Genomic DNA, 27302 nt, shown 5'->3' with positions numbered 1-27302 from the left:
CTACAAAATATAATAGTTCTAACTATTAAATACCAGAGCAATTTGATATCCGTTGTCCCATATTTAGAAATATAACAATATTCCCAATACACCAGAAATTATATCCTTTGCAACTACTTAAAGCTATGATTAAAAAATCTTACAGATGTCGCTCTAAAAAATGTGAGAGGGTATACTGGTTTTCAAAATATATACCAAAAAACCCTTGAAGATACCTGTCCTAAAAAGGAGATCGGCATCCCAATTTATTTTCAGAAATCTTTAAAATCAAAAAGGGCAAAATATCTGATGGAAGTAACAAACATTTCCTACAACCACCAAAAAGCAAAGTTGAGTCTGGTAGGACTAGTTAGTCAAATAATTCCTAAAAATGAAAACTTTAAAAAATATACTAAGTTTTATATCCCATTAAAAAAAATGAGGATTATTTCTAGAATCTTTGTGATATTCTAAGAAAAGGACAGTATGGAATAACGGCTTAGTTAAGAGGCATACTGTGTAGATTTGTAAAGTCTTAAGGAGCTAAAAATATAATGTTGGAAAAAATATGTTACTAGGTTATTGTGCCATCTGCTTTTCAGCTTTAACACAAGTAATACAACCAAAAATACACTTGGATGAAGACATAATGTATTTACCAAGGATGACGTGGCAGAAAAATAATCTACTAGTTCTCCAGGTCCATTTCCTGGTCAGGTTTTCCCTTAAAGGAATATTCTAAAGGCTTTTCGTATTGGGAGTGACAGCAAGGTCTGGTTTTGATGAGCTGCTCCATCCCTGTTGCAAGGATATGAGCACCCTCTAGTGGTCTCGAGGTAAACTTAATCTACAGGTCAGTGACTCTCCAGGGGTCTTGTACTTGTCTTATGCACAAGAGTCAGCCTGCAAGGATGAACCTGAGGCGGGGGCATCATGAGGACAAGGAACTACCACTTGGACGCTGTTATGCACTCACTACCTTCCTGACAAATAATACAGGGTTCCCTGGGGACACCTTAAACATTTCACTGACTGTACTTCCGGGAATACATCATGAAGACCTGACTATACCGACTGTGGTCAGCTGACATTTCTCAGAGAAGAGTAATTGTAATACCGTCAAAGAGAAAAAGTAATTTTCTAGCTATCACTGTCAAATCTCAAAAGCAAACTGCTCAAAAATCTGCTTTCTTTTTAGTACCTACACAAATGAATCTCATGGCTCCTTTCTATATGGAATCTTGAAGCTGATAATTTCTTGATGACCCTATCACCTAAGAAGTTACAGAGTTTTCTCTAATCCAATACATCAAAGAGAAAATTATGATACCAAACAAGGTGTGAAGTCAACTCATTTTCCCTCATTAAGAATGAACTGTGGATGCCTCTAAGAAAGAAAGTCTTAACTAAAAAGCTTCTGCCTCCACGACTATGATCATGCAAAGCCAGCTTAAGATTGTCTGACACCCTAATTGTGTCATTGAACCTGTGTAGGAAAAAATTATTGCCATTTATATACCACCAGATATTAATTAAGTTAGAAGTTGATCCCTGATATTCAAATTGCTTCAGATTACTTTTTAGTTAACCTTCACTACAGGTTTAATATGCTATAAATTACTTAATTAAATCTACCAGAGAGGGACCCATGTAATTTTTAGATTTCTTTTATTGAGAAAAATATCATATATATATGGAATATCTGAAGTTTATATAGTTAGTTATAAAGCAACCTCTCCCCCTGCCCCCACCCACCACTTCCTGGATTAGAAAATAGAACACTGCCTGTATCGAGAAGCATCCAGCATCTATGTCCCTCCCGCCTAGAACAGGGTTTCTCAACCCTGTTGATAAATGTCAAACTACTGACATTTGAGGATGAATAATTATTTTTGGGGGGATGGAGGAGCATAGCTTTCCTGTGTACTATAGGATGTTTGCTGCATTTCTGGTCTCCACTAGACAAAAGTAACATCTCCCCAGCTCTGACAATCAAAAATGTCTCCAGACATTGCCAAATGTCCCATGAGGGGCAAAATAGCCCCCGCATGAGAACCATTGTCCTAATGGCAACTATGATCCTGACTTTTGTGACAATCACCCTTGATTTGGTTTAACCATTTACTCTGGGGAGGTGGGAGCCACAGAAAGTACATAAAATATAATGTTCACAAATAACTTATATAATTGCCAACCAGAAAAAAACAAAACAGCAACAGAACCCTAATATCACCCCAGAAGTGTGCTACATACGGGCCCCTTCTTAATCCCAACCTCTTTCCTCTCCCCAAAGGTAATCACTATTGTGACTTTCATAGTAATCACTTCCTTGAGTTTTAAAATAATTTGACCACCCCAGTATGGTACCTAAGATTTTTGCCTGCCTTCTGAACTTCTATGCAAGTGGAATCATACTGGATGTTATCTTCATGTTTCACTTCTTTCAGTCAACATTAAATTAATGAGATCCCTCTACACCACGGAAGAACCAATAGCCTATGGGCCAAATCCGACCTGCCACTTGTTTTTGTAAATAACATTCCACAAGAACACAACCATGTCTATTTATTTATGTATTATATATTGTTGACTTCACACTCCAAGAGTCAAGTTGAGTAGTTGTGAGAGAGACCCTTATGGTCTACAAAATATTTCTTTCTGGCTCTTTACAGAAAAAGTTTGCTAACTCCTGCTTTGGACTCTTGCATGTAACTATACTTCATTTCTCTGCATTTACAAACACAGCATTCCACTTATCCATTCTACTGTTTAAAGATATTTGGGTTAATTCAAGTTGGGGATACTGAAGTTGGTAAGTATTCTTTCCTTCTGACTGAAGTGCATCCTTTAGTATTTCCTTTATAGAAGGTCTACTTGTGGTAAAGCTTTGTGGTAAAGCTTTGTCTGAAAACTTACTTTCTGAAAACTTTGTCTGAAAACTTATCCACTTTCTTGAAAAACATATTTGCTGAGTGTAAAATTCTAGGTTGACAGTTATACTTCCCTTAATATATTACCCTAATGTCTTTTGGTTTCCACTGTTAAGAACTCTGCTTTCATTTATAACTATTGTTTCTTTGAAGATAATCAGTATATTTTCTCTGGCTGCATTAACAATCTTCTGTCTTTTGTGTGCATGCCTCTGTGTATGTGATGTTCTGCTACAATGTTATGGTTTCTTGAATCTGTGGACTTGTTTTATCACTAGTTCTAGACAGTCTTCAGCCCTTATCCTCTTAGATACTGCCTGTTTCCCATTCTCTCTCTTCTTTGTGTCGAACTTCGTTTATCTTCCATCTAAACTTCTGTTTCTGATGTCCCATCTTTTCCTCTTCCATAGCTACATTCTGGATAACAGTCTTCTACAGTCTTCTAGTCTTTTTTATAGACTTTGTTGAACTGTGTTAACTTTGTTATTAGACCCAATAGCACACTTAGTATCCAAGCTTATGTGTGCTAGAAACCAGCCACAGTCATCAATAATACAAACTTAGCAATATGTGATAGGAAAGAAAAAGCTTAGGAAACAAAGAGATTTAGATAAATTTTCAAAGAAAATCCTTACCACCCAAAGCCTTTGCTACTCTTTCTCAATTATTTGGGAACTGAAAAAGTTGGGGGATCAACTTATTTTGGTAATTGTCTCATTTCTTTTGCACTAGATTTTAAGTTTCTTCAGAGAAAGGAATATGTCTTTTTACCTATTTCTATAACCTCAGTCTTCAAACAACAACATCGAGATAGTGAAAAGACAACCCACACAATTGGAGAAAATATTTGCAAATCATATATCTGATAAGAAACTGGTACTTGAATATATAAAAAAAATTTTAATTAACAACATTAAAAACACATAACCCAATTAAACATTGAACAAAGGAAGGATCTGAATAGCTATTTCTCTTAAGAAGACATACAAATGACCAAAAAACATGCAACAAAATGGCCAACATCTTCAGCTGACTGGAAATGCTAGTCAAAAGCACACATAGACATTACTTTGTAGCTGCTAGCATGGCTAAAATAAGACAGACAGACAATAACAAGTGTTGACAAAGATGAAGAGAAATTAAAATCCTCATACACTGCTGGTGGGAATGTAAAAGGGTGTAGCTGCTTTGGAAAGCAGTGTGGCAGTTACTCAAAAAGTAAAACATGGAGGGGCGCCTAGGTGGCTGCTCAGTTGGTTGAGTGTATGCCCTCAGCTCAGGTCATGATCTCAGGGTCCTAGGATCAAGCCCCACATCAGGCTCCCTGAGCAGGGAGCCTGCTTCTCTCTCTCCCCAAGTTAAACATGCAGTAACCAACTCACCCAACAAATCCACTCTACAAATATACCCCAGAGAAATGAAAATAAAGGCCACAGTCCACACTAACATTGACAGTGTTCATAGCTGCATTATTTATAACAGACAAAAAAGTGGAAACAACCCAAATGCTCATGAATGGCATTCAACTAATGAATGGATAAATCATGGTATATTTATAAAATGGAGTATCATTTGGCAAAAAAAGGAATGGAGTACTGACATGTGCTACCACAAGGATGAACCCTGAAAACATGCTAAGTTAAGGAAATGAGAACAAAAGACCATATGTTGTGGAATTCCATTTATATGAGATATCCAGAATAGGCAATCTTGAGAGACAGAAATTAAATCAGCAGTTGTCTACAGTGGTTGCAGGGTTCATGGGGATGACTGCCACTAGGTAGAGTTTCTTTCAGAGGTGATGAAATGTTTTAAAACTGGTTCTGGTGAAAATCCTGTGAATATACTAAAAGTCATTGAATTGTACATGATAAATGGGTAAATTATATGGCGTGTGAATTATATCTCAACAAAGCTGTTAAAACACACACACTTACACACACATCAAGTCCTTGCCCCAGTTCCCTCCTTAGAACCTTAGCTGGTTCTTTTGGGTTTTATTTCTTTCATATTTCTAAATAATACCTTTATACTGCTATACCTTACCAATTTCCTGCTGACTTCCAAAAATGGCACTGAGAAACAGGATGTAATTTTCAACTGGCAGGAAATATGAACCTGGCTGAGAAAATGCATAAATGCTAACTGGGGGAACAGTGTTCTAGAGACGGAGAAACTAGTGCAAAATCCTAAGGCAGGAGGATGCTTGATATATTTATAAGCCAGCACAGGAGTCAGTGGCTAAGATGAATGGGTAAGAAGGGGAGTAGCAAGAGATGAGATCAGAAAGGGAAAAAGGTCCATAACATAAGGGTACAAGACCACTGAAAGGACTTTGGCTTTTATTCTGAATGAAAAGGAGGCCAGAAGGGCAAGGAGGTGCTGGTGGTGGTTGTGGTCTGAGCATGAGCAGCACAGACTTACACTTTGAAAGAATCAGTCTGTCTGTTATGCTGAAGGAGAAAGAGCAATTGAGGGCAGTACCTCCCCACCAAGGGCATTTTGCTAAGGGGACATCTGGCAACGTCTGCAGGTACTTCTGGTTGCCATAAATGGGGAGGGGGGATAACAGAAGGTTCTAGGGGCATTTAGCAGGTAGAGGTCAGGAATGCTGCTATCATTCTAAAATGTATCAGACATGCCTCACAGCAAATAATTACCTAGCCCAAAACATCAGTAGTGCTATGGCTGAGAAAACCAGCTTTAGAGGCTGTTACAAATAATCTAAACAAGAAATAATAGTTGCTGAGGCCATACTAGTCACAGCACAGGTGACATGAAGCAGAAAGGGTCCGGATATATTCTGAAGGTAGAACCAACATTTCCTAGTGGACACAAGTATTTGGCTTCAACAGCTACAAGGAAAGAACTGACATCAACTGAAATGGCGAAGACAGTGGGTAAATGGTTTGACAGGTGGGGAAGCAGTCAGAACTTGAGTTTGAGTATGTTAAGTTTGAGAAATTGATAGTTGATGACACCCCAAATGAAAATACTGAGTTGGGGGTTCATTGTAAGTCTGGAGTTTAGGAGAGAGGTGAGAAATCTGGCAATTGTAACCAGCATCCCAGCCATCGTTTGTTATATCCAGCCATGATGTAATAAGGAATTGGTGTAGCTAAAAGATGAGAGAGGCCGCAGGACACCAGACATGATAAAGCTGGGATAAGAGAATCCCAATAAAGATTAAAGAGGAGTGGCCAGTGAAGTGGGAAGAAAACCAGGAGATGATGGAGTCTGGGAAGCCACAGGAAACAAGTGATTCAAGGAGGAGTGAACATCTGTGCCACACATGAAGTAAGATGAGGATTTAAAAATGCCCACTGGATTTAGGAACATGGAAATCACTGGTGACTTTGGCAAGGCAGTTTCTGTGGAGCAGAAAGGCAAAGTCTGACTAAAGTGGGTTTAGAAGAGACAGGAGGAAGATTCACTGTCTTCTGCCCACGAAAGGGTAAGTGCTATGGGTCATGCCCCTCTACTATGAACAATGGGAAAACAAAAGATATGCAACAATTCATCATACACTGGACAACAGGCAGCACAGGAATGTCATCCTTGACAGATAGGCAACAAAAGATGTGAGCTCTAGGGCTGCCCCAGCTTTCTATCAAGAGGCAATTACTGGACATGTCATAAGGTGGGGAGGGGAGCTCACCCAGCACGTGGGGGTCTTACTAAAATGAAAACATATGGCCACACAAAGATGTATACACAAATGTTCATAGGAACCTTTGGTACAGTAAGCAAAAACTGGAAACCCAAGTATCTATCACTAGGTGAATGCATAAACAAATTACAGCATACTCATACAATGGCATACTATCCAGGAATGAAATGAACTACTTACTGATAAACGCAACATGAATAAATCTCAGAATCGTGCTGAGAAAAACAAGCCTAATCTCTATGGAGAGATCAGCCATTGTCTGTGGCCAGAGAATGAAGTGGGAGGGTGGGGTGTGGGGAGGAGCAGGGTGCTGACTGGGAAGGGACCCAAGATAATTCTTTGTAATGAAGAACATTTCTTTACAAGGTTATTACAATTACAAAGGTATATACATTGGTCAAAACTCATGGAACTGCACCCTCAAAAATGGGTACATTGTATTATATATAAATTATACTTCAATGAAGTTTATTTTAATATTCTAGGCAGACTGCTTCTTCTAGTAATGGTGAAGTGGCTCATTTCAACAATCTCTCTTACCAAGAAAACTACAACAAAATATTGGGTGGGCGGGGGGATGGCTCAAAGACATTACAGTAGAGCAAAGTGGACAATTATAGTACCAATTAAGGACAAGGAAATCCAGAGAAGTGAGTCTGATGTTTGGGCCCCCCCCGCCCCCCACCCCTGTGAAGCAGCAACTCTAGAAGAGGCAAAAGAGAAGCAGAGCAACTAAGCAGACAATCTGAGACTTGCTCAAGCATGTTATAAGATTTTAAAAAGAGAGACTAGGAGAACTGAAATCAATTGTATAGAAAATCAGAGTTTTGTGGCAAAGGAGAGCAGAAGCATCAGGAAGTGGCGGTAAGGGAAGTAAATGGGCTCCAGAAACCGTTTTAAAATTAGTTTTAAACAATTTTTTAGTAGGACATAACACATGCAGTACAGTCATGAAGGTACAAAAGAACTACAATAAAAGCGAAGCCTTCCTGACATCTTCTCTTCCCCAGTCATTCAGCTCCCTCCCTAGAGGGAACTACTCTTACCAGTTTCTTCGGTATTTTTCTGCAGATATTTTATGTATATAAAATTGATATTTGGGAGATATTCTATGCATATCAACTTCAGCACCACTGATATTTGGGGCCAAATAAATCTTTGTCATCGGGGGCCATCCCTGTGCACTATAGAATATTAAACAGCGTTGCTGGCCTCTATCTATACTAGATGCCAGAAGCACCCTGCCCCTCATTTTTTGTTTTTTGTGACAACCAAAAATGACTCCAGACATTGCCAAAATCACCCCCAGATGAAAGCCACTGATATATACCCAACCCACACACATGCATTTCCTCTCTATATTTTTCTACAAAGGCATGCCACACATATGGTTTTTCATCTTCCTTTTTTTTACTTTATAATAACTGAAGATGATCCATCAGTTGTATAAGGATCTCAAGTTTTATTTTTATCTTACTGCCAACAAGTACAGCTATTTATAATGTTTATTATCTTAAGAGCGTTCTATTTTTTTTACCTAGGGAGAAACCACACTATTGCCTTTGATTTCATTAATGACAACTAGAAATAGCCTAAGTATCAAGCCCAAATCCATCCACCTATAAGTATCATTCTTTCTTGGTGACACTATATTCTAATTACTATAAATAATCAGAGGAAATATTCTAGTTTGGAGTTCTAGCTCTACAAATAACAACAATAATAAAGATTATAGCAGCTAATACTCATTAAGTACCTACCATACGTTAGGCAGTGTTCAAAGTACTTTAGTTATAGCAATATATTTAATTCTTACAATCACCTTCTGAGGATGGTAGTATTATTTCCCCTCCACCAAGAATGAAGAGACAGAGATGTTCAGTAGTTTACTCAAGGTCACACAAGCAGCATTGCAATAAATCTTTGCAGAGTTGGAATCACACTATAATTTTACCAATTATCAGCATATCCTGCTAGCTACCCCCTAAGCAGGGATTGTCCCACATAGTTACATATCCTCATGTCTAACTTAGGATCCAGAACACAGCTCAACAAAGTTTGCTGAACTTGGCTAATTTTTAATTTTATTCCACAAAGTTCTTCCTCCTTCAATTAACAAATATCTTTTGACAGTTTACTACAAGCCAAATATTATGCATAGGGAACAGAAAGAAATTCCTTATAAAAATGTTTGCAGAATACAACTCAACAACAACAACAACAAAAAACCCAATTCAAAAAGGGGCAAAGGAATTGAAGACATCTTTCCAAAGACATAGAAACAGCAATCAAGTATATGAAAGGATGTTGAACATAACTAGTCACTAGGGAAATGCAAATCAAAAGCATAATGAGGTATCGCCTCACACCCATCAGGATGTCTGCTATCAAAAAACAAAACAAAACAAAACAAAAAAACAAAACAAAAGCAAACCACACGAAATCAAAAACCCAGAAAAACAAGTGCTGGCAAGAATATGGAAAAACTGGAAGCCTTGTGCACTGTTGCTGTGAATGTTAAAATGGTGTAGCCATTACAGAAAATACTATGGCAGTTCCTCAAAAACTTAAACATAGAATCTCACTACCATGAGATTCAGCAGTCCCACTTCTAGATATACACCCAAAAGAACTGAAAGCAGGGACTTGAAGAGACATTCATACATTCATGTTCATAGCAGCATTATTCACAATGCTCAAGAAGTACAACCTAAGTGTCCACTGAAGGATGAATGATAATCAAATGTAGTCTATACATACAATGAAACACTACTGAGCCTTAAACATGGATGAACCTTGACAACATTATATTAAGGAAAATAATCCAGACATAAAAGTACAGATACTCTGTGATTCCACTTATATGAGGTACAAAGAGTAGTCAAACCAAGAGACCAAAAGTCTCTCAATGGCTTGAGACAGAAGAAAAGGGAGTTAGCATTCAATGGGGGAAAGTTTCATATAAGATGAAGGGTTTTATGGATGGATGGTGTGGTGGTTGCACAACAGTGTAATGTACTTAATGTTACTGATCTGTGCACTTAAAAAATGGTCAAGATAGTTAATTTTATGTTATGTATATTTTACCACTATTTTTAAAAATCTGCTTGCAGAAGAGCTAACAGTCTAGATTTCTTCAATGAATATCCAGCACAATTAACTGAAGTTACATCCTTGCCTTCCAAAGAGCCATGTGACGAAAACAGTCCCTTAAACTCTAAAATTCGACCAAAGGCCTATAAGTTTGAGGACTATACCATCTATGCCCTTCCCCTCAACAGCATTTTCTTTCTGTTAATTTAATATGGAATGTCCAATATTCAATTGTTTCATTTCCAGTTCCCAGGCCTTGGATATACAATTTCTAGTACTGAGCCATTGTAACAAATTTTACTATATACCTGAGCATTTTGAATTTCTGACATATATTCAAAATACAATAAATTTCACGAGGTAGACTCAATTCAAAAGAGGTTTTTCTATTAAGCCTTTGCCAGCTGCTGGTTTGTGGTCCCACTTGGTGTTTATTGCTTTGTATTTTTTTTTTTCTTGTTTTGTATTTTAAAAACAAGTTTTTGGTTGCTAGAGTGGAGGTGGGTAGGAGGGATGGGGTGGCTGGTAATGGACATTGGGGAGGGTATGTGCTATGGTGAAAAAATAGATAAATAAAGAAAATAAAAAGAAAATAAAACAAATGAAAAACAACAATAACAACAACAACAACAAAATAAGTTTTTAGTCACACACAAGGATCCCTGGAAAGATCACTTGACTGTAAACTGAATGGATTTATCTTGTCATTCTCAAACTTCTACGGGGAAAAAAATGGTGAAAGCACCATTAAAATGCATACAGAAATAACTATTTATAATAGCTTCAATTAATTTTCAGATATATTATGCTTACAGTAAAAAAAGTTAATAAAAATGTTTTAAATTAAGACATTATGTTTTCCATAGATCGAATGGATAACAAAGCAAAGATTTTTCCTACCTGTTATTTCCTGCCCATGGCAAGTGTTCAGCTCAGCCAGAAGCTGGTTAAAATCATCCTGATGAGCAATCCAGTTATCCTGAAAATATCCGAAAAATCAAAGGCAAGACTGTAGTTTACATATACCAGTTGAGATAAAAATATATTTTGGAATCAAGGAAATCTGGTTGTTAATGTGAAATTTAAAAGTTTCATCAAAATATTATGTTATAAATTTGAATGAAGAAACAATATAAATTTGAAATGTAATTTAGTTATATTAATATGAAAAACAGACTTTGGGGCATCCGGGTGGCTCAGCTGGTTAAGAATCCAACTCTTGATTTCAGCTCAGATCATGTATGATTCAGGGTTGTGAAACTGAGCCCCATGAAGTGCTCCCCACTCAGTGGGGAGTCTGCTTGAGACTTTTTCTCTCCCTCTCTCTCAAATAAATATTTTAAAAAATTCAAAATTCAAAATCTTTTTAAAAAAATGGGCTTCTTGGAAGCTTAACTCCTGATTTCAAATATGGATAGCTAATCAACAGCCCACTTATAATCAAATTATCAACAGGCAACCTCTGTGCTAAGCATTAAAATAAAGCAAAATAAAATGTTTATTTTTCTCTCACTATGGGCATAGGTCAAAGGAAAAAAGCAGTGACAGACTTCAGGGCTCTCTTCTTGGATCATCTGCACTTAAAATATCTTGCCCAATTCTATTTGCTCGCATCAAACCCAATTTTACAAAACAACCCTGAGGAAAGGAGTAGGAAAGACTCTCAAGTTCCCTGGATCAGTCAGCACCTCGTAAGGTGGTGCTAATACGTTCATGCTAACAAAAACAACTGGACTTTAAAAGAGAATGGGCCTCTTCAAAACAATCTGAACCAATGGGAAGCAAGGCATCAGTTTAAGAATTGCCTCACACATACTTTTTAAGAATGCTAAGGGTTAAGGCATAATAAATTAAGTTTACTTGGCAAATTCCTAAAAAATTAAGTCTATCCATACATCTATCTCTCAAAAATTACCTTCAAAAACCAACCTCATATAAACTCTTTGTTTAGTGGTTTACAATTTTAGCTATTAGTCCAGAAAATGTTAGCTACTCTAGTCTATCACTCAACAAGATTACTACCTCGGGTCTATTACTCAGTATATTGAATAAAAATAATTTGGTTTACCTAAAGCAGTTCTCCTGATTTTCTATCAGATTCTGTTAGCCGTAAAAATTTAAGAACAAAGCTTTCAGCTTAGACACTTTCTAAGGTAAACAGTAATACTGAAAATGAAAAACATGATGGGCCATTAATTTTTAATTATGGTGTTATTTTTTCCAAAGCTACTGGTATTTAAGGGGAAATGTGAATAAATTCAGCCACTGAATACCAGCAGTCAGAAATCAACAACTGGACATAAAAAGGTCACCACTTTCTTGCCGAGAAAACTTTTAGCTTCTTTCTGAAACCAAACACCACTGCCTTTTAATAATGTAAGCAAATGTCGGAACAAAGGTAAAGCTGAAAATGCTCTTCTATACTAAAATGCGTACAGAATTATAAATATTCTAAAAAAAGTACATTTTTTTTAAAGTTTAACAATAAAGCTAATTTGGATCTCTTATACATAAGCAAGTAAAGAATCCCATAAGGACAGTAAGGCCAAGGTGAAGGCACTGACATGATGAAGAGACAGCTTAGTTATGGGCTCTTTAGTTAACCACAGCATGAAAGATACACACTTGAATAGTTGAACACTGAACAATTTGATTGGATTAAAATGTTTATATTTATTTAAAAAAAGCAAATCATGCAAGGAAAACCCCCAGTAGATACACTGTTGCTCACTTCATTATTGATTGTAGCTCCAAGTCCCAGGTGGTTATTTTTAACTTGAACTTTAATATGATCTGTAGCTCCTTGCTCCTGAGCCCCTAAACCCTGTGGAGATCAACAGAAGAATGTTAGCATTCTTTTTTTTTTTTTTAAAGATTTTATTTATTTATTTGACAGAGAGAGATCACAAGTAGGCAGAGAGGCAGGCAGAGAGGGAGAGAGGAGGAAGCAGGCTCCCTGCTGAGCAGAGAGCCCGATGCGGGACTCGATCCCAGGACCCTGAGATCATGACCTGAGCCGAAGGCAGCGGCTTAACCCACTGAGCCACCCAGGCGCCCGAATGTTAGCATTCTTATCAAGTATCAAGACAAATCGCATCTTTCCTCCTTTATCACCCATTTGATTAATAAATATCCAGGAGTGAGGCAATATCCTTACCCTCAAAAAGGACATAGTCTAATGGATTCTTACAAAGTATGTCTGTAATACCAATACATTCACAATAATGAATACTCCTTCAAACTGACACCCACTCCACCACTACGAAGAATAGGTCTTTTCATGATGCTCAAAATCAGAGTACTACCACCAAACCAAAGGAAGCCCATTAGAGATACTGCAAATCTATGGTTCTCTCCATTAAATAATTTTATAAAACAACACTGAGAAAGTAGGAAGAGGAGATACCAAGTCCCCTGCATTAATTAACACTCATCTAAGGTCCCAGAGAAGTTGGTATACTAAGAAACTAAAAGGTAACCAGCACCATTCCAGGTAAGTGGATTAAGAGAAAGTAAGATAATAGAAGAAGATAAACCTCACAGGACCTTGGAAATTATGCTAGGAATTTGGATTTAATTTTTAAAACAATGGGAAACCACTGAACTTCTATGCAAGGGAATGCCACAATCTAATTTCTGTACTTTAGAAGGTATTGTGGTTGTTGTTTGGCAAATGGCCCAGAGGTAGAAAAGAGGGAGGGGAGGGAAGCAGCTATGAGGCTGCCACAGTGATCAGGGAAAGAGATGACCACGGTCTGTGGCTTAGGACAGAGTCCCAGGGTGAGAAGAGTAATGACTAGGGAGGTGAGAAATGAAAGAGGTAGAGGAACTAAGCATGCCCATTTGCAAAAATGGAGAAGACCTGAGAAGGAGAAGACTAGGGCGAGCAGGGCGGTGGGGTGGATCAAGAATTTTATCAAAAAAAGATGAACTTGAGACACTCAAGTGGAAATGTCAAGCAGGCTGGTAAATTTACAAATGTGAAGTTCAGAGGACATTTCTGGACCAGACGTAGAAAAGCATTCAGAATTTAGACAACTCCCAAGCATGTTCTGGAATGAAAGAGCTCACCTGAGCAGAGTACAGAAAAAGCCTGGGGCTGAACCTTGAGGAGCTCCAAAGCTCCAAAGCCTGGAAGAGGAAGAGCAGCAACACATTTAGGAGTGGCCAGTGAGGGAGAAGGAAAAAAGAGAGAGGAGGGTAGTATGTGGAAGCCAAGACAAAAGTATTTCAAGAATAGTCAATTACTATACAATACAATATAGAATTGTATTACTATACAATTACAATAGTCAACAGCCAAATGCTGCTAAGGGACTAAATAATGTGAGAACAAAAAAGGACCCACTGGATTTGTCATTAAAGGTCATTAAAGACCTCTGCGAGAACCATTTAAAAACAAAGATATCAGTAGAAACCTATTACAGTTGGGAATAAATGGAGTGTAAGGAAAATGAAAAAATGTGTATTCTAAGCTATAAAGGGAAATAAAGTATTACTCTAAGCAATATAAAATCCTGATGGATTTAAGTATGATTCTAAGTGCAGCTAATTAAAAGGTGCAATTTCTGAAAGATGCTAACACGGCAGTTTAAGCGATAAAGAAAACTGACATCTGTGTTCAATTCTAACTTTATCATTACAATTTAGTTATTTCTCCAAAATCAGTTATTCATCTAAAACATAAATTTCTCCCAGTCTTCAAAGAAAGATGCATCCTCCTGATTGGCCTTTTTGCATGGCTCCAGTTTGTTTTGTTCTTTTCCACTGTACCTTTCCTTTAGACCACCCCATCTTCTCTAGCATCCTCTGGCCAAACTTAGAATCATCATTGCTCCATGCAGTGTTTCTTGGATCCACAGACCACTTCTGCTTCCGCCGACCTGGAAATGGCAAAGTATCTCATCAGTTTACCTTTCACAACTGGAAAATACAACACAAATACTCACAAAACCTATTACATACACACATGCTTGCAAAAAATGTGACAAATGATATGTTTTATTAGATACAGATATTGGATTCAGCAGATGAAATATCAGATTAGACCACTTACCCTGGTTTTCCCAATAACTGTATATTCTCAATATACAAACTGGCCTAAGAATAACAATATTCCCTCCATACATGACAAACAGAAATACATGATATGCCATCACCTGGCCTCCCAGACTCAGATAAAGGCAGCAGCTGAAAGCACCTGTCTTCATGGGCATTGACACCAGGAGCAGCCACCACTCCAGCTTTCCTTGGTGTACAGCACGGACCAAATGCTCTCCATGCATTATACTTCATTTGCACAGTAACCCAGTGAGGATGGGTATTCTGATCTCCATTTTTCAGATGAGGAAATCTGAAGCTTAGAGAAAGAAATGTGCCTAATGGCCCCAAGCAAAATTCAGAGCCTCTATACAAACCAAGGTTCAACTGATGTCAAAGCTTATACTTTTATTGTTTTTAAGATTTTTATTTATTTATTTGGCAGATCACAAGTAGGCAGAGAGGCAGGCAGAGAGAGGAGGAAGCAGGCTCCCCCACAGAGCAGAGAGCCCAACGAGGGGCTCAATCCCAGAACCCTGGGATCATGACCTGAGCCGAAGGCAGAGGCTTTAACCCACTGAGCCACCCAGGTGTCCCCAAAGCTTATACTCTTAATCCACAGTCATAATGATCTTGGGGAGGTCAACTGTACCCTTCACACACATGATCTATAGATACTCTTAGATCCTATACTATATAAATATTGTATACAGTATATCATATATACTACATAATACTATAGATCCTTTGTCATTCAAATACCCTAAAGCCACATGACCCCTTCTCTGAACTTCCAGTATAAGTTATCTGCTTTTCTGGCATTTAACTTACATTCTTCTGTATTGCAGCCATTTACATCCATCTCTGATGTTATCTTTTTTCTTTTTTTTTTTCCTGATGTTTTCTATTAGACCATCATTTCCTTATGGCTCATATTTGTGTGATTCTTTTTTATGTTTCATTGCAAGAAGTAGAAAACACTGCACCCATAGCAAGTGTTCAGGAAACATGTGAATGAATGTATGAGTAAATTTGAAGAAAGAAAGGAAAAAAGAAATGAGGAAAGGAAGAAAGGAAGGAAGGAATACAATTAAGGGAACTGCTTTGAATCTCTTCATATTAAGAATTTTTTAATGCATATCAATAACAGTGTTAGGAACTCAAATTTATCACTGTAGGTCTTTTCTTTAAGATTTTATTTATTTATTTGAGAGAGCGAGAGAGAGCAAGTGAGCGTACTCCTGTGCGCACACAAGAGAGGGCAGAGGCGGCATTCCGGGATAATGACCTGAGCCAAAGGCAGATGCTTAATCACCCCATCACTGTAAGGAAAATTACTGCAGAGATAGAGAACCTCAAAAGTTCACAAAACAAGAACACGAACCCCCAGAGTATATTGTGGCCAAGTGAGAAATTTGCAGGTCAAATGTCATTATTATTCACCTATGGCAGCAACCAAAGTACAGAATCTCACTATCAACAAGAGCCTGTAACTTAGTCCATCTTTTTGTTCCTTCCTTCCTTTTTCCCTTACTCCATCCCTTCTTTCTTTAAGAATGGCAGACTGCCATGTGCAGCAACCCCCTTTAGATGAGTTTGGAGTCTTAGAAGCTCGATTACCCTACATCCTCCTACAACGGACCTTGAGAGCTTGTTCAGAGGTTGCAAACTATTGCCTCTACTAATAAACAACATGCCAGATAATGAGCTTCATTAACCAGTGTTCTGTGAGGCTGTTTACTGGTGTGTGCGTCATAACTCATGCCTCTATTCAGTGCTTGCCAGGGGGTTCGGAATAGGGCTTATATGAAGGGGACATTTTTGAGAAAGAATAAGGCCACTCTTTGCAATAAGAACTACAACAGTTTATGTTACATATGTGTATACAGCAGACTAGAGGCCTTATACAAAAGATCCCCAAGGTCAGTTTCTTTTCCTTGCAGAAATGTCAGGTATCCTCAAACAATGGAGTAGGACAGGGTTTCCCCAATGAGGATGTTAAAGGGGGGAGGTCCCATTAAAATAAAAAAGGGCAAAAATGGGTGAAACAAAATTTAACAGTGTTCCATATTATAGACTTTCCCAGAATGTTTAATATGCAGATGTGTAGCTCCTCCCAGGGCAAAGCAGGCATGCCATGTTTCCCAAATTTATTTGATCAGAACCTTACTTCCCTGAAACACTCTCTAGCTCTAGTGCTGTAGAAGTTTCCAGGTTTGGGAAATCCTGGCAAGGAAAAAAGACTGTCACTGGTCTGTTCAGACTGGATCAAGATTTACATGTGCTTTGTTATTCTTATTACACAGTTACTCTGTGCTTAGAAGTCAGCTTTGCTAACCCTGTGTGCAAAACAGAACATAGCAGGCCTCACTGCTATCCTTTGAAAGGCTTGCTTACAAAGTTGGCATCTTGGCTGGGAACTTGGGTTTCAGGAGGGTTCCTGGCATTCTCAGAATTGAGGAAGGATTCACTATGCCTGTTTATACAAACAATATGGCTTATACTAAATACCTGGCTTTCCTTCTGGGAGTCTGGAATTTGGCACATGCCAAGCAGAGCCTGCCTACATGACCAGCCCCCAGTAAACATGACACCAGTCCCTAACTTCCTTGGTTTGCAACACTATACAAGTGCTGCCACAACTTGTACTGGGGCAATTAAGCATGTCCTGTGTAACCACACTGAAAGGGAACTCTGGAAGCTTGTGTCTGGTTTCCCTTCGACTTAGCTCCAGATATCTTTTCCATTTGCTGATTTCATTCTGTATCCTTTAACTGTAATAAATCTTCATCATGGCTGAGTACAACTTTCTGCTGAGTCCTGTATCTTGAATTTGAGCAAATCACTAAATCTGGGATGGTCTTGGGGATGCCTGACACTATATGGAACAGTAGTGTAAGAGTAGAATACCCTGAATCTGCAGATCACTACTTGGGATGATGTGTTTAACTATCCTCTAGCAAGGACTCCTCTTATTTAAAGATCTAACTATAGATGGTTCCATCAGGATGCTCTTGCAGTAGCCCCAATAAACAACTCTCCATACAACATCTGTAACAGATTTGACTTTCCAATCACTCCATGCCTAATACCACCTGGCTTATGTGAGGATTCAGCTTACTCTGAAAGGTGTATTGAGTTCCAAGAGTAATGGGACAGAAGTTTTATCTTTTTTTTCTTTTTCAAAGGACACTTCAAGATATTCAAGAGCTCAAAATATACCATCCATGTACCATATATTGTTTTTTAAAAAAATTCAAGAATATATTCAAAATTAAGGAAACTGCAATATTAAATCTTAATAACATGAACATTAAAATCCATTAATCATAGTGTGACTTGACTACAAATATGATGATTGGAAGTACCAAAAATTGGTCTTAAGAAAGAAAGAATCTATGAAAAAAGTAATAACTTGATAAAAATCCAGGTCTGAAACTCCAGATGATGTAACGCCTGGGAAGTGAGATCAACAAATTAAATTCTTGTCTTACACAGGGGAGGTTTATGTAATCTAGATTTCTTGTCTTGCATAAGGGAGACCCAAGAAAATAACACTTGATAATTACAAAAACATTAAATAAAAATATTTCTGAGAAACAAAAAAAAACTTCTAGATTTTAAAAACAGGATAAGTGCCTATGGCAAAAAGAAAAGAAAACAAAGTATAGTCCATATGGCAATGGAAAACAGAGGAAACAGCATGCCTAATGAATTGAAAATTTTCACTAATGTTAAGTGAGGGAGAAAACAAAACTATACCTAAAGAATCACTCCAATTTTATAAACTATCAGAAAAAAATAATTGCAAGGGATTGAAAATATGAGACTAGGTCTTTTCTTTACTCCTATTTTCTTACTTCTTTTTAAAAAAATATTTTATTTATTTATTTGACAGAGATCACAAGTAGGCAGAGAGGCAGGCAGAGAGAGAGAGAGAGAGAGAGGAGGAAAAAGCAGGCTCCCTGCGGAGCAGAAAGCCCGATGCGGGACTCCATCCCAGGACCTAAGATCATGACCTGAGCAGAAGGCAGAGATTTAACCCACTGAGTCACCCAGGTGCCCCTATTTTCTTACTTCTAAAATAAGAACACCAGTTCTGGGGTGCCTGGGAAGCTTAGTTGGTTCAGCATCTGACTCTTGGTTCTGGCTCAGGTCATGATCTCAGGGTCCCAAGTGCTCTGCACTCAGTAGGTAGTATGCTTGAGGTTCTCTCCCTCTCTCCTCCCTAAAATAAATAAACAAATCTATTTAAAAAATAAAATAAGAACACCAGTCCTAAAAATCCATCACAAGGGATGCCAAAGGCATAAACTTAGCATGTTATTTTAAAAGATAACAAAATATATTATTATGGCAAAGATTTGAAAATTTGGAGTCACGGTGGGGAGAGAACTGAAATATTCCTTGAAATCTTGCAATTTGAATTACTGATGTCTACAAACAGCATTTCACATCTGTATAACAAGCATTTCATACTCTGAAATGTTTTCATGTTTGCCATCTCATTGATTTTTTTAAGACAACCTAGTAATGAAGATAATAAAATAAGTTTTTTAATAGCTCTGCAGAAACTGATCATGGAAAGAGACATAAATGAATAGCAGAGCCAGGGCTAATGTGCATGCTGAATTAAGCATATATCACAGAAAATAAATCAGAAGAGATCCTAGCAGCCCAAGTTCCACAAATGAAGAAACAGAGCCCAGTCAGTCTAAAACATATTCTTCAAAAACAATAGGAAACTGCTGGCTCAGTGACAAAAAGGTAAAGACACAGAGATAACTACATTGAATTTGTCACTTTCTAGCTCAACCACTCAGGGCAAATTATTTTCCTCTAAACCTGGATTTTAGCCCTGTAAAATTGGAACGGTGCCTTCTCCCTTACGTTGTGTGCTCCCATTCTCCCACCTGCTTAGATAAGAGGATGCGGACAGCATTTATTTCACAGAATACTCGTGTGGCTGCTGTCGGTCTGTTAAAGCCAGCTGCTCCTGTTCATTGCACACTACACACTTTTCATGCCCAAAGCACGACTGCCATCTGGTGGCAGGCACCCTTAGCTACAGATACCGCTCAGAAGTCTGCCTCTGAAGAGAGGGAATGAAGGAGCTTCACAAAGTGAAGATAAAAGTCAAAGGCAAACTGAAGTAGGATGCGGCGCTGCAGCCAACACATCTGTCATGCAAGAATGTTAACAATGCCAACTAAGTCCAAACCGCCCGTCTTACTTAGAATCACTCATTAGTCCTGCATCCCCTAACAAAGGCTAATTTCTTGTGTTTGATGCTTCTAAACCCCTTGCTTTTCTTTCTCCGGGTTCAATACATCTTCGAGAACGGAATTTCACTGCCTGAGGAGATTCTGTGGCCCAACCGCCTCTTTTTAACCAGAAGAGGCCAAAGCCCGACGAAGTTGAAGGGACAGCTCAGGGTTTGCCCGGTCCGCGTCCTGGCTCCCACTCGAACCACCGCGCGCGGGCCCAGATCTGAGCGTAAGGACAAGAGTCCCACGTGGACACTCGCAGCCTCTTTCACTAGTAAACGGGTAGCTAACTTCCGGGAAAGGCTGGGCTGGGTATCTCCGCGGCAGGCAGGGCGAGCCTAACGCGGCTTCCCCGTTCCCCGGCATCCCCCGCGGCCCCCCCTCCGCGACGCGCCGGCGACCCGCACCCCGCGCCACTCGGTCCCGCCGGGCGGGTCACCTGGAACCTTCACCCTCGCGCCCTCCACTCACGCTCAGCCAGCATCGACATGTCGAGAACCTGGGGCGCCTCGAGCGTCCGGACCTGAGCGGTGGCGGCTATCGACCTGCCAGCGGCTACCGAGCTGCCAGCTCCCGGCAAAGTTAAAACCACCGGACTCGCAAACCAGGTGGACAGGAGCGGCCAGGGCGCGTGCTGGTGACGTCAATGACGTGCGACCGGCTCTGGACCACGTGGGGGCGAGTGGGCGGGACGCGAACGTTCTAGGGGCGGGGCGAAGGAGTTCTGGGAAGGGAGGGAGCGCGGACGCCGTGGGGAAGAGGTCGGAGGTCTCCAAATCTAAAGCCGGTGGACAGAAGGGTATGGGTTCATTCGCTTGAGCAAGTTCCTGTACTAAATGATTGGCCATACTTAAACCCTTTCTGAGAGTGGGTGCCACAGGGCAAGCGCTCAGTGGGGTTACCTGTATCAGTCTCAGTATTGATTACTAAATGTCAAGCATGGTTTCGGGAAATAAAACAGGAACTCTACCCTCTGTTAGCTCACAGTCTCCGGGAAAGAGATATGTAAACAACAGCCTTTAGGGCTGTCAGCGTTTTAAAACGGTGTGTATGAGGAGTTTGACAAACTCTCCTGGAGGGGAAGACCTTGCACTGTGGTGTCCTACCTTTCTTAATGTCCTACCTCTGCCCTGTGAGAGAGACAAATAGGTCAAGTAGCTATATATCTACCTATCTATCTGTGGGATCCCAAGTTAAGAAGATAACAAAATGTGGCAAAAATTTTGTCTCTAACATGATGTCTTCAACAAGACTAAGTTGTTTTGTTTCTTCTCTTATATCGTGCATTCTGGAACTTTGCCTTTGTCGTAATCATCTCTCTATCCATACCAACACCTAGCAAAATAATTTGAGTATGGCAGGGGCTCTATAGCCATTTGTGAATTTTAACGGAAGTGTCTCAGTCTCCAGGGGAGTTCTAATTAAATTCTGGTGATGAGAATCTTAGAAAGGACATCTTCTTGTACATGTGACTCTCCAGCAAACTTCAGGTGATAGTATAGATAGAAGTCTTTCCCCTCATAAGTAGAACATAAAGAGAGCAGCCAGGTACCACAAAAAGCTGTATGAAGGACTAGATTCCTGTTCTACATGAATTTGCCCTTTAATAAGGAGTCAGGCAAGCAAAGTTAACTTCTCTAGTTTCATAAAAAATCAGAAAAAAAGAAACAAAAGAAATTGTTACTGCTTGTTGAAACAAAAGCAGTAGTTACTGCTATTGGTGAATACCCAGGAGCTGGGGGAATTGAGGAGAGGAAAAATTAATGGAATATTTATACCTAAGTCAGGGAGCCCATAAGTTGTGCCACAGAAAACAAGATGAAGGTAGGGAGTTGGACTCTAAGTTGGACTTAGAAAGGCAGGGTCATCCAGATCTTTGGATAATTAGTTGATCTGTTTGATGAGGCCAGAGAAAATAAAAGATAGTTACATGAGTGTGGAAAATAGTGAATTGAAAAGAAAGTAAAAATTTTCAAGCACCACATTTGTTGGTATGTGATTGTAGGAAGACCATTTTGTCTTTTGGATGGTCAGAAAGATTGAGACAAGTTTGTAACACTGTTGCCATGTTCCAGGTGATAAACGGTCAAAACTAAACTAAGATTGTCAAGTGCGGCAGTGAATGGCAAGGATTGGTTGTGCTTTATGATTTGGTGAGCTCCCTTTCCTGGAAATGTTCAGTTAGAGGCTGCAAAATAATCCTAGAGAAGGTATTCTGCATTTGGGTGAGTGCAGGATAGACTAATGATGTCCTAGGTTTGTTCCAACTCCAGCATTTCTTGTGCCTACGAAAAAAAACTGTGAGGATTATCTATTGAAAAAAAAAAAGCTACTGTCAGGTGTTGGGTTTTAGGAAAATACATAGAATCCTATTTATATGTTTTAAGTTGTCAGCTGGGAATGAATATTGTTCTTTTAAAAATAAGGTGATTCAATGTAAGACATTCAGTTTTATTCTTCAGTCTCTTTCTTGGCAGACCCTCTCAGAGCAGTGCTTCTCAACCTTTAATGTGCATGTGAATCATCTTAAGATTTTACTAAGATGTAGTTTCGGGTTCATCAGGTCTAGGATGGGACCAGTAATTCTGCATTTCTAATAAGCTTCCAAGGATGTGGGTGCTGATGATCCACAGACTTGACTTTGTGCAGCAGGCCATCAAACAACCAAAAGTAAAGTACACTGTGGTTAAAATACACTTTTTTCTTCTGTTCAAGAAAAGTCCTTTATAAAGAACACCTTTAGGTAAGGCTGACAAATGCTTTCAGTATACTCTAAAGACCTGAACCTAAGAGGTACTTGGTTTTGACTTAGTTCCCTGCCTTCAGTCAAGCAAAGACCAAGATCAGAGACAGATGATTGCTACTTCTTTTCTTTAGCTCTGGCAAATCACAATCAGTCCTCCTCCCCTGGCCCCGCCACTGCACACACACAATTAGAAAAGCTCATTACACATTCTCTACAAATGCAAAAAAGAATTCTCATACGTTGTACTACATCTTTACCCTATATGTCAGATATATCACTAAAAATTTTTAAATATTTTTTAAAGTTTTTATTTTATTTTATTTATTTGACAGAGAAAGAGAGAGAGAGAGATCACAAGTAGGCAGGGAAGCAGGCAGAGGGGGAGGGGGGAAGCAGGCTTCCCGCTGAGCAAAAAGCCCAATGGGGGCTCTATCCCAGGACCCTGAGATCATGACCTGAGCCAAAGGCAGAGGCCTAACCCACTGAGCCACCCTGGTGCCCCATCACTAAAATTTTTATCTATAAAAGATATAGAACTGAATCTTGCTGGTTAAACTTAGCTCATTCCTAACAGGCACCAGGCTAGTACAGTGCAGGGAGGGGGGAAGCAAGGAGGGGGGAGTCTAAATTCTGCTACCAGCTTGCAGTGTGATCTTGGGCAAGTCATTCACCTCTTTTGATATCACTGGTCCAATCATGAAAAAAGAATGATCACTGAGATTATTTCCAGGTCTGAAAGACATAAAATTAATCTGAAAAAGATAAGTGATATGAGCATTAATAGGAATAAAATATAAAATATAACATTAAGGAGCTGAGATTTTGAAGCCAGACTTCCTAGGTTCAAATCTTAACTCTGTCACTTACTAGCTTTGGTAATCTACTGTGTATTTTGGTCAGATTACTTTACTGTCTCCTTCCTCTTTATGAAGAGGAACAATGAGATGATATATGTCAAGTACTTAAAATGGCTTGTGGCACATAGAAAGCACTCAATACAGTACTCAATAAAGTGCTGTTATAATTCTAAAGGAAATAGAGGTTAGAATGGTTACTGCAATAGATACTTATTGTTTCAGACATTGTGTCCACTGCTGGAGTTACAAAGGGGAACAAAACAGCATGACCCCTATCCTCATTGAATTTGCACAGAAGACAGACATTAATCAAATAACCACATACATAAATATAAAATGAGATCTGAGATAAATGCTGGAGAGAGAGAGAGACATGAGGCTAGGACAATATAAGAGGGGATTTAACTTAGGAAAATTCAAGAAAGCTTCCTTATGGAAGTGAGAATTGTACAGCACACAGGAGGCCAAAGTCTCCACTGTCCTCTCCAAACTGAACCCAGAGAGTCTGGAACTTGAACAAACCTGGAGACTAACATCTGTAAGCAGTCAGTGGCCAATGTCTTCATCATCTGTGACCACATGTACACCGTCAGCAGCTACTCATCACCTGACGCCAGCTTTGCCTTTGGCATAGGCATGAGGCACAGCAAGGCTCTCCCCATCTTACTGATGAACCATACAGCAGCCTCATTGACTACAAGCCACTGGAGAAGAAGCTCTTCGCTTGGGACAACTTCAACATGGTCACCTATGACATCAAGCATTCCAAGATGTGAAAAGCCTACCATATCTGGAAGGGCAACAGCAGGTAATGCTTAGGGCTCCTGAGGGGAGAGCCAGCCAGCCAGAGCCCATACTGCTTTCGTCTGCTTTTTAAACTTTCATTATTAATCCAGAACAATCGATGTCTGTTATCACCATATCTGACTGTGTGGAAATAGCTGTTTGGGGGATTTAGAGAGTTTTACCATAGATATTCTTTTCTTCTTTCAACTTTTTGTTTGTTTGTTTGTTTGACAGATTGAGAGAGAGCGCACAAGCAGGAGGAGTGGCAGGCAAAGGGAGAGGGAAAAGCAGGCCCCCCCGAGGAGCAGGGAACCCAACATGGGGCCTGATCCCAGGACCCTGGAACCATGACCCGAGCTGAAGGCAGTCACCTAACCAACTGAGCCACCCAAAATAGTTCAAATTTTGCGGTGTTGCTGGGCAAATCTATAATGCACAGGAGTCTCTTCATGAAAACCACAAGGCTTTTTATAAAAGGCCCTCACTGGTAAAGAGGGTATGTTTGGGGGATAAGAGTTTGGGCAAAACAGCTTGTCCCATGTGGCATCCAGGGCCATCCCCTGCATGTTGCCTGGTTACCATAACCCACAATGAAAAACAGCACTTCTAGAAGAGGATCAACTCTCTGGCTGATAATGAACATATGTCTAGTTGGCTTCTAATGTGTCATGTATGTCCAGGGTCTATTACATAAACTTTGCCCTGTTAAATAAAGTGATCTTATATACCATCCTCTTTGGAAAAAAGGAAGTGAGAAGTAAATTAAAACATAGCCTCTTCCAGGACTTGATATGGCTGAATGCAGAGCAAGGGAAAGGCCCAAGAATTGAGTAAAGGCCAGTTCTTAGAAGACCTTGTAGGTCATAATAAGGATTTGGGTCTTTGTCTTAAGAGCTATGGGAAACCATTTAAGAATTTTTAAGTAGGGGAGTAACACACACTGTAGTCTCTAAAAGGTCCCTAGAGCTATTGTAGGGACAGAACAAACTGAAGGGAGAAAGGTGTTTGTTTATAGAGAGTTCAATTATCAGGCAATTGTAGTTAAGGTGAAAAATGAAGGGGGTTGTCAAAGTGATGATGAGTTGTTGGATTCAAAAGACTTTTTAGAAGGTAAGGTTGATGAGAATTGACTATAACCTGGATATTTTGGAGTTGAGAGAGAGAAATTTGTCAAGAATGATCTCAAAATTTCTATAACTGAAATAGTGGCATTTAGAGGATGATGGTGACCAGCTGAACTGGTCAGTCTTCCTCTTGGCAGTTTGAGCTAGGAAGTAGAAAGAAGCAGCAAGGTAGTAGAGATAGGTGTATAAAGTACATTTTTTAAATTTTAACTTTGTTAAACTTTGTTTTATAGTTTGTGATGATTCCACTTTGAAAGGAAAGAAAGGGTAGTAGAGGGAGAGATGTTTCAATGAAAGAAGAAATTTCTACAGAACATGCTTATAATTATCTCTCCCTGGTGAAAGAGAAGTAAAAGTCACACTGACTCCTGGCAGCTGTTCTTTTTATTGTTTATTTTCTAAGCATTTAGAATAGAAGTAAAATAAACCTACCCTATGACCCAGCATTTCCACCCCTTTGTATTTACTCAAGAGAAATGAAATGAAAAGAAATGAAAGCATATTTTCACAAAAACACTTGTACAAGAATGTTCATTGAGACTTTATTCATAATAGTTAATTATTATCTATTAACTATTAATTATAATTAATAATAATAATTATTATTATTATTAGTGATCAGCACCTGGAAAATGGATAATTAAATTGGCACATTCCTACAACAGAATACTAAGTAGTGAGGACAAACAAACCATAGAAACACAATGACATTTAAAAATTCTTTTAAATTTTTTGTTAACATATAATGTATTATTAGCCCCAGGGGTACAGGTCTGTGAATTGCCAGGTTTACACACTTCACAGCACTCACCATAGCACATACCCTCCCCAATGTCCATAAACCCAACCACTATTTCCCTACCCCCCTACCCCCAGCAACCCTCAGTTTTTTTTGTGAGATTAAGAGTCTCATGGTTTATCTCCCTCCCAATCCCATCTTTTTTCATTTTTTCTTTTCCCATCCCCCAAGCCCCCCACATTGCCTTTCAAATTCTTCATATCAAGGAGATTATATGATAATTGTCTTTCTCTGATTGACTTATTTCACTCAGCATAATACCCTCTAGTTCCATCCACATCGTTGCAAATGGCGAGATTCATTTCTTTTGATGGATGCATAGTATTCCATTGTATATATATACCAATTCTTCTTTATCCATTCATCTGTTGTTGGACACCTAGGTTCTTTCCATAGTTCAGTCACTGTGGACATTGCTTCTATAAACATTTGGGTACACATGCCCCTTCAGATCAGTACATTTGTACCTTTAGGGTAAATACCCAGTAGTGAAATTGTTGGGTCATAGGGTAACTCTATTTTCAAATTTTTGTGGAACATCCAAGCTGTTTTCCTGAGTGGCTGCACCAGCTTGCATTCCCACCAACAGTGTAGGAGGGTTCCCCTTTCTCCACATCCTCGACAGCATCTGTCATTTCCTGACTTGTTAATTTTAGCCATTCTAACTTATGTGAGGTGGTATCTCATTGTGGTTTTGATTTGTATTTCCCTGATGCCCAGTGATGTGGAGCACTTTTTCATGTGTCTGTTGGCCATCTGGATGTCTTCTTTGCAGAAATGTCTGTTCATGTCCTCTGCCCATTTCTTGATTGGATTATTTGTTCTTTGGGTGTTAAGTTTGATAAGCTCTTTATAGATTTTGGACACTAGCCCTTTATCTAATATGTGGTTTGCAAATATCTTCTCCCATTCTGTCATTCGTCTTTTGGTTTTGTTAACTGTTTCCTTTGCTGTGCAAAAGCTTTTGATCTTGATGAAGTCCCAGTAGTTCATTTTTGCCCTTGCTTCCCT

The 27302-nt window shown here is 39.1% G+C and overlaps 1 protein-coding gene and 1 pseudogene across 2 annotated transcripts in view; one reads left to right on the top strand and one right to left on the bottom strand.

Moving 5' to 3' along the window:
* Nucleotides 1-20634, bottom strand: part of PINX1 (PIN2 (TERF1) interacting telomerase inhibitor 1) — an 85159-nt gene extending 64525 nt beyond the window's left edge. The window contains exons 1-4 of one of the 2 annotated variants that reach the window (XM_059372236.1): nucleotides 20419-20634; nucleotides 14446-14555; nucleotides 12404-12496; nucleotides 10573-10651 (exon numbers count right to left, since the gene is read on the bottom strand). In XM_059372236.1, coding sequence (XP_059228219.1) covers nucleotides 10573-10651; nucleotides 12404-12496; nucleotides 14446-14478 — 205 coding nt within the window. In that variant the 5' untranslated portion in view covers nucleotides 14479-14555; nucleotides 20419-20634. The remainder of the gene's footprint in view (nucleotides 1-10572; nucleotides 10652-12403; nucleotides 12497-14445; nucleotides 14556-20418) is intronic. The other variant, XM_059372227.1, reaches the window with a different exon arrangement.
* On the top strand, nucleotides 20626-24358 carry LOC132023590 (myocilin-like; annotated as a pseudogene).
* Nucleotides 24359-27302: the final 2944 nt, after the last annotated feature.

This window comes from Mustela nigripes, chromosome 1 (assembly GCF_022355385.1).
Source record: "Mustela nigripes isolate SB6536 chromosome 1, MUSNIG.SB6536, whole genome shotgun sequence".
NCBI lineage: Eukaryota > Metazoa > Chordata > Mammalia > Carnivora > Mustelidae > Mustela > Mustela nigripes.
The sequence above is the reverse complement of the archived record's forward strand: the minus strand, read 5'-3'. Positions and strand labels throughout refer to the sequence as shown.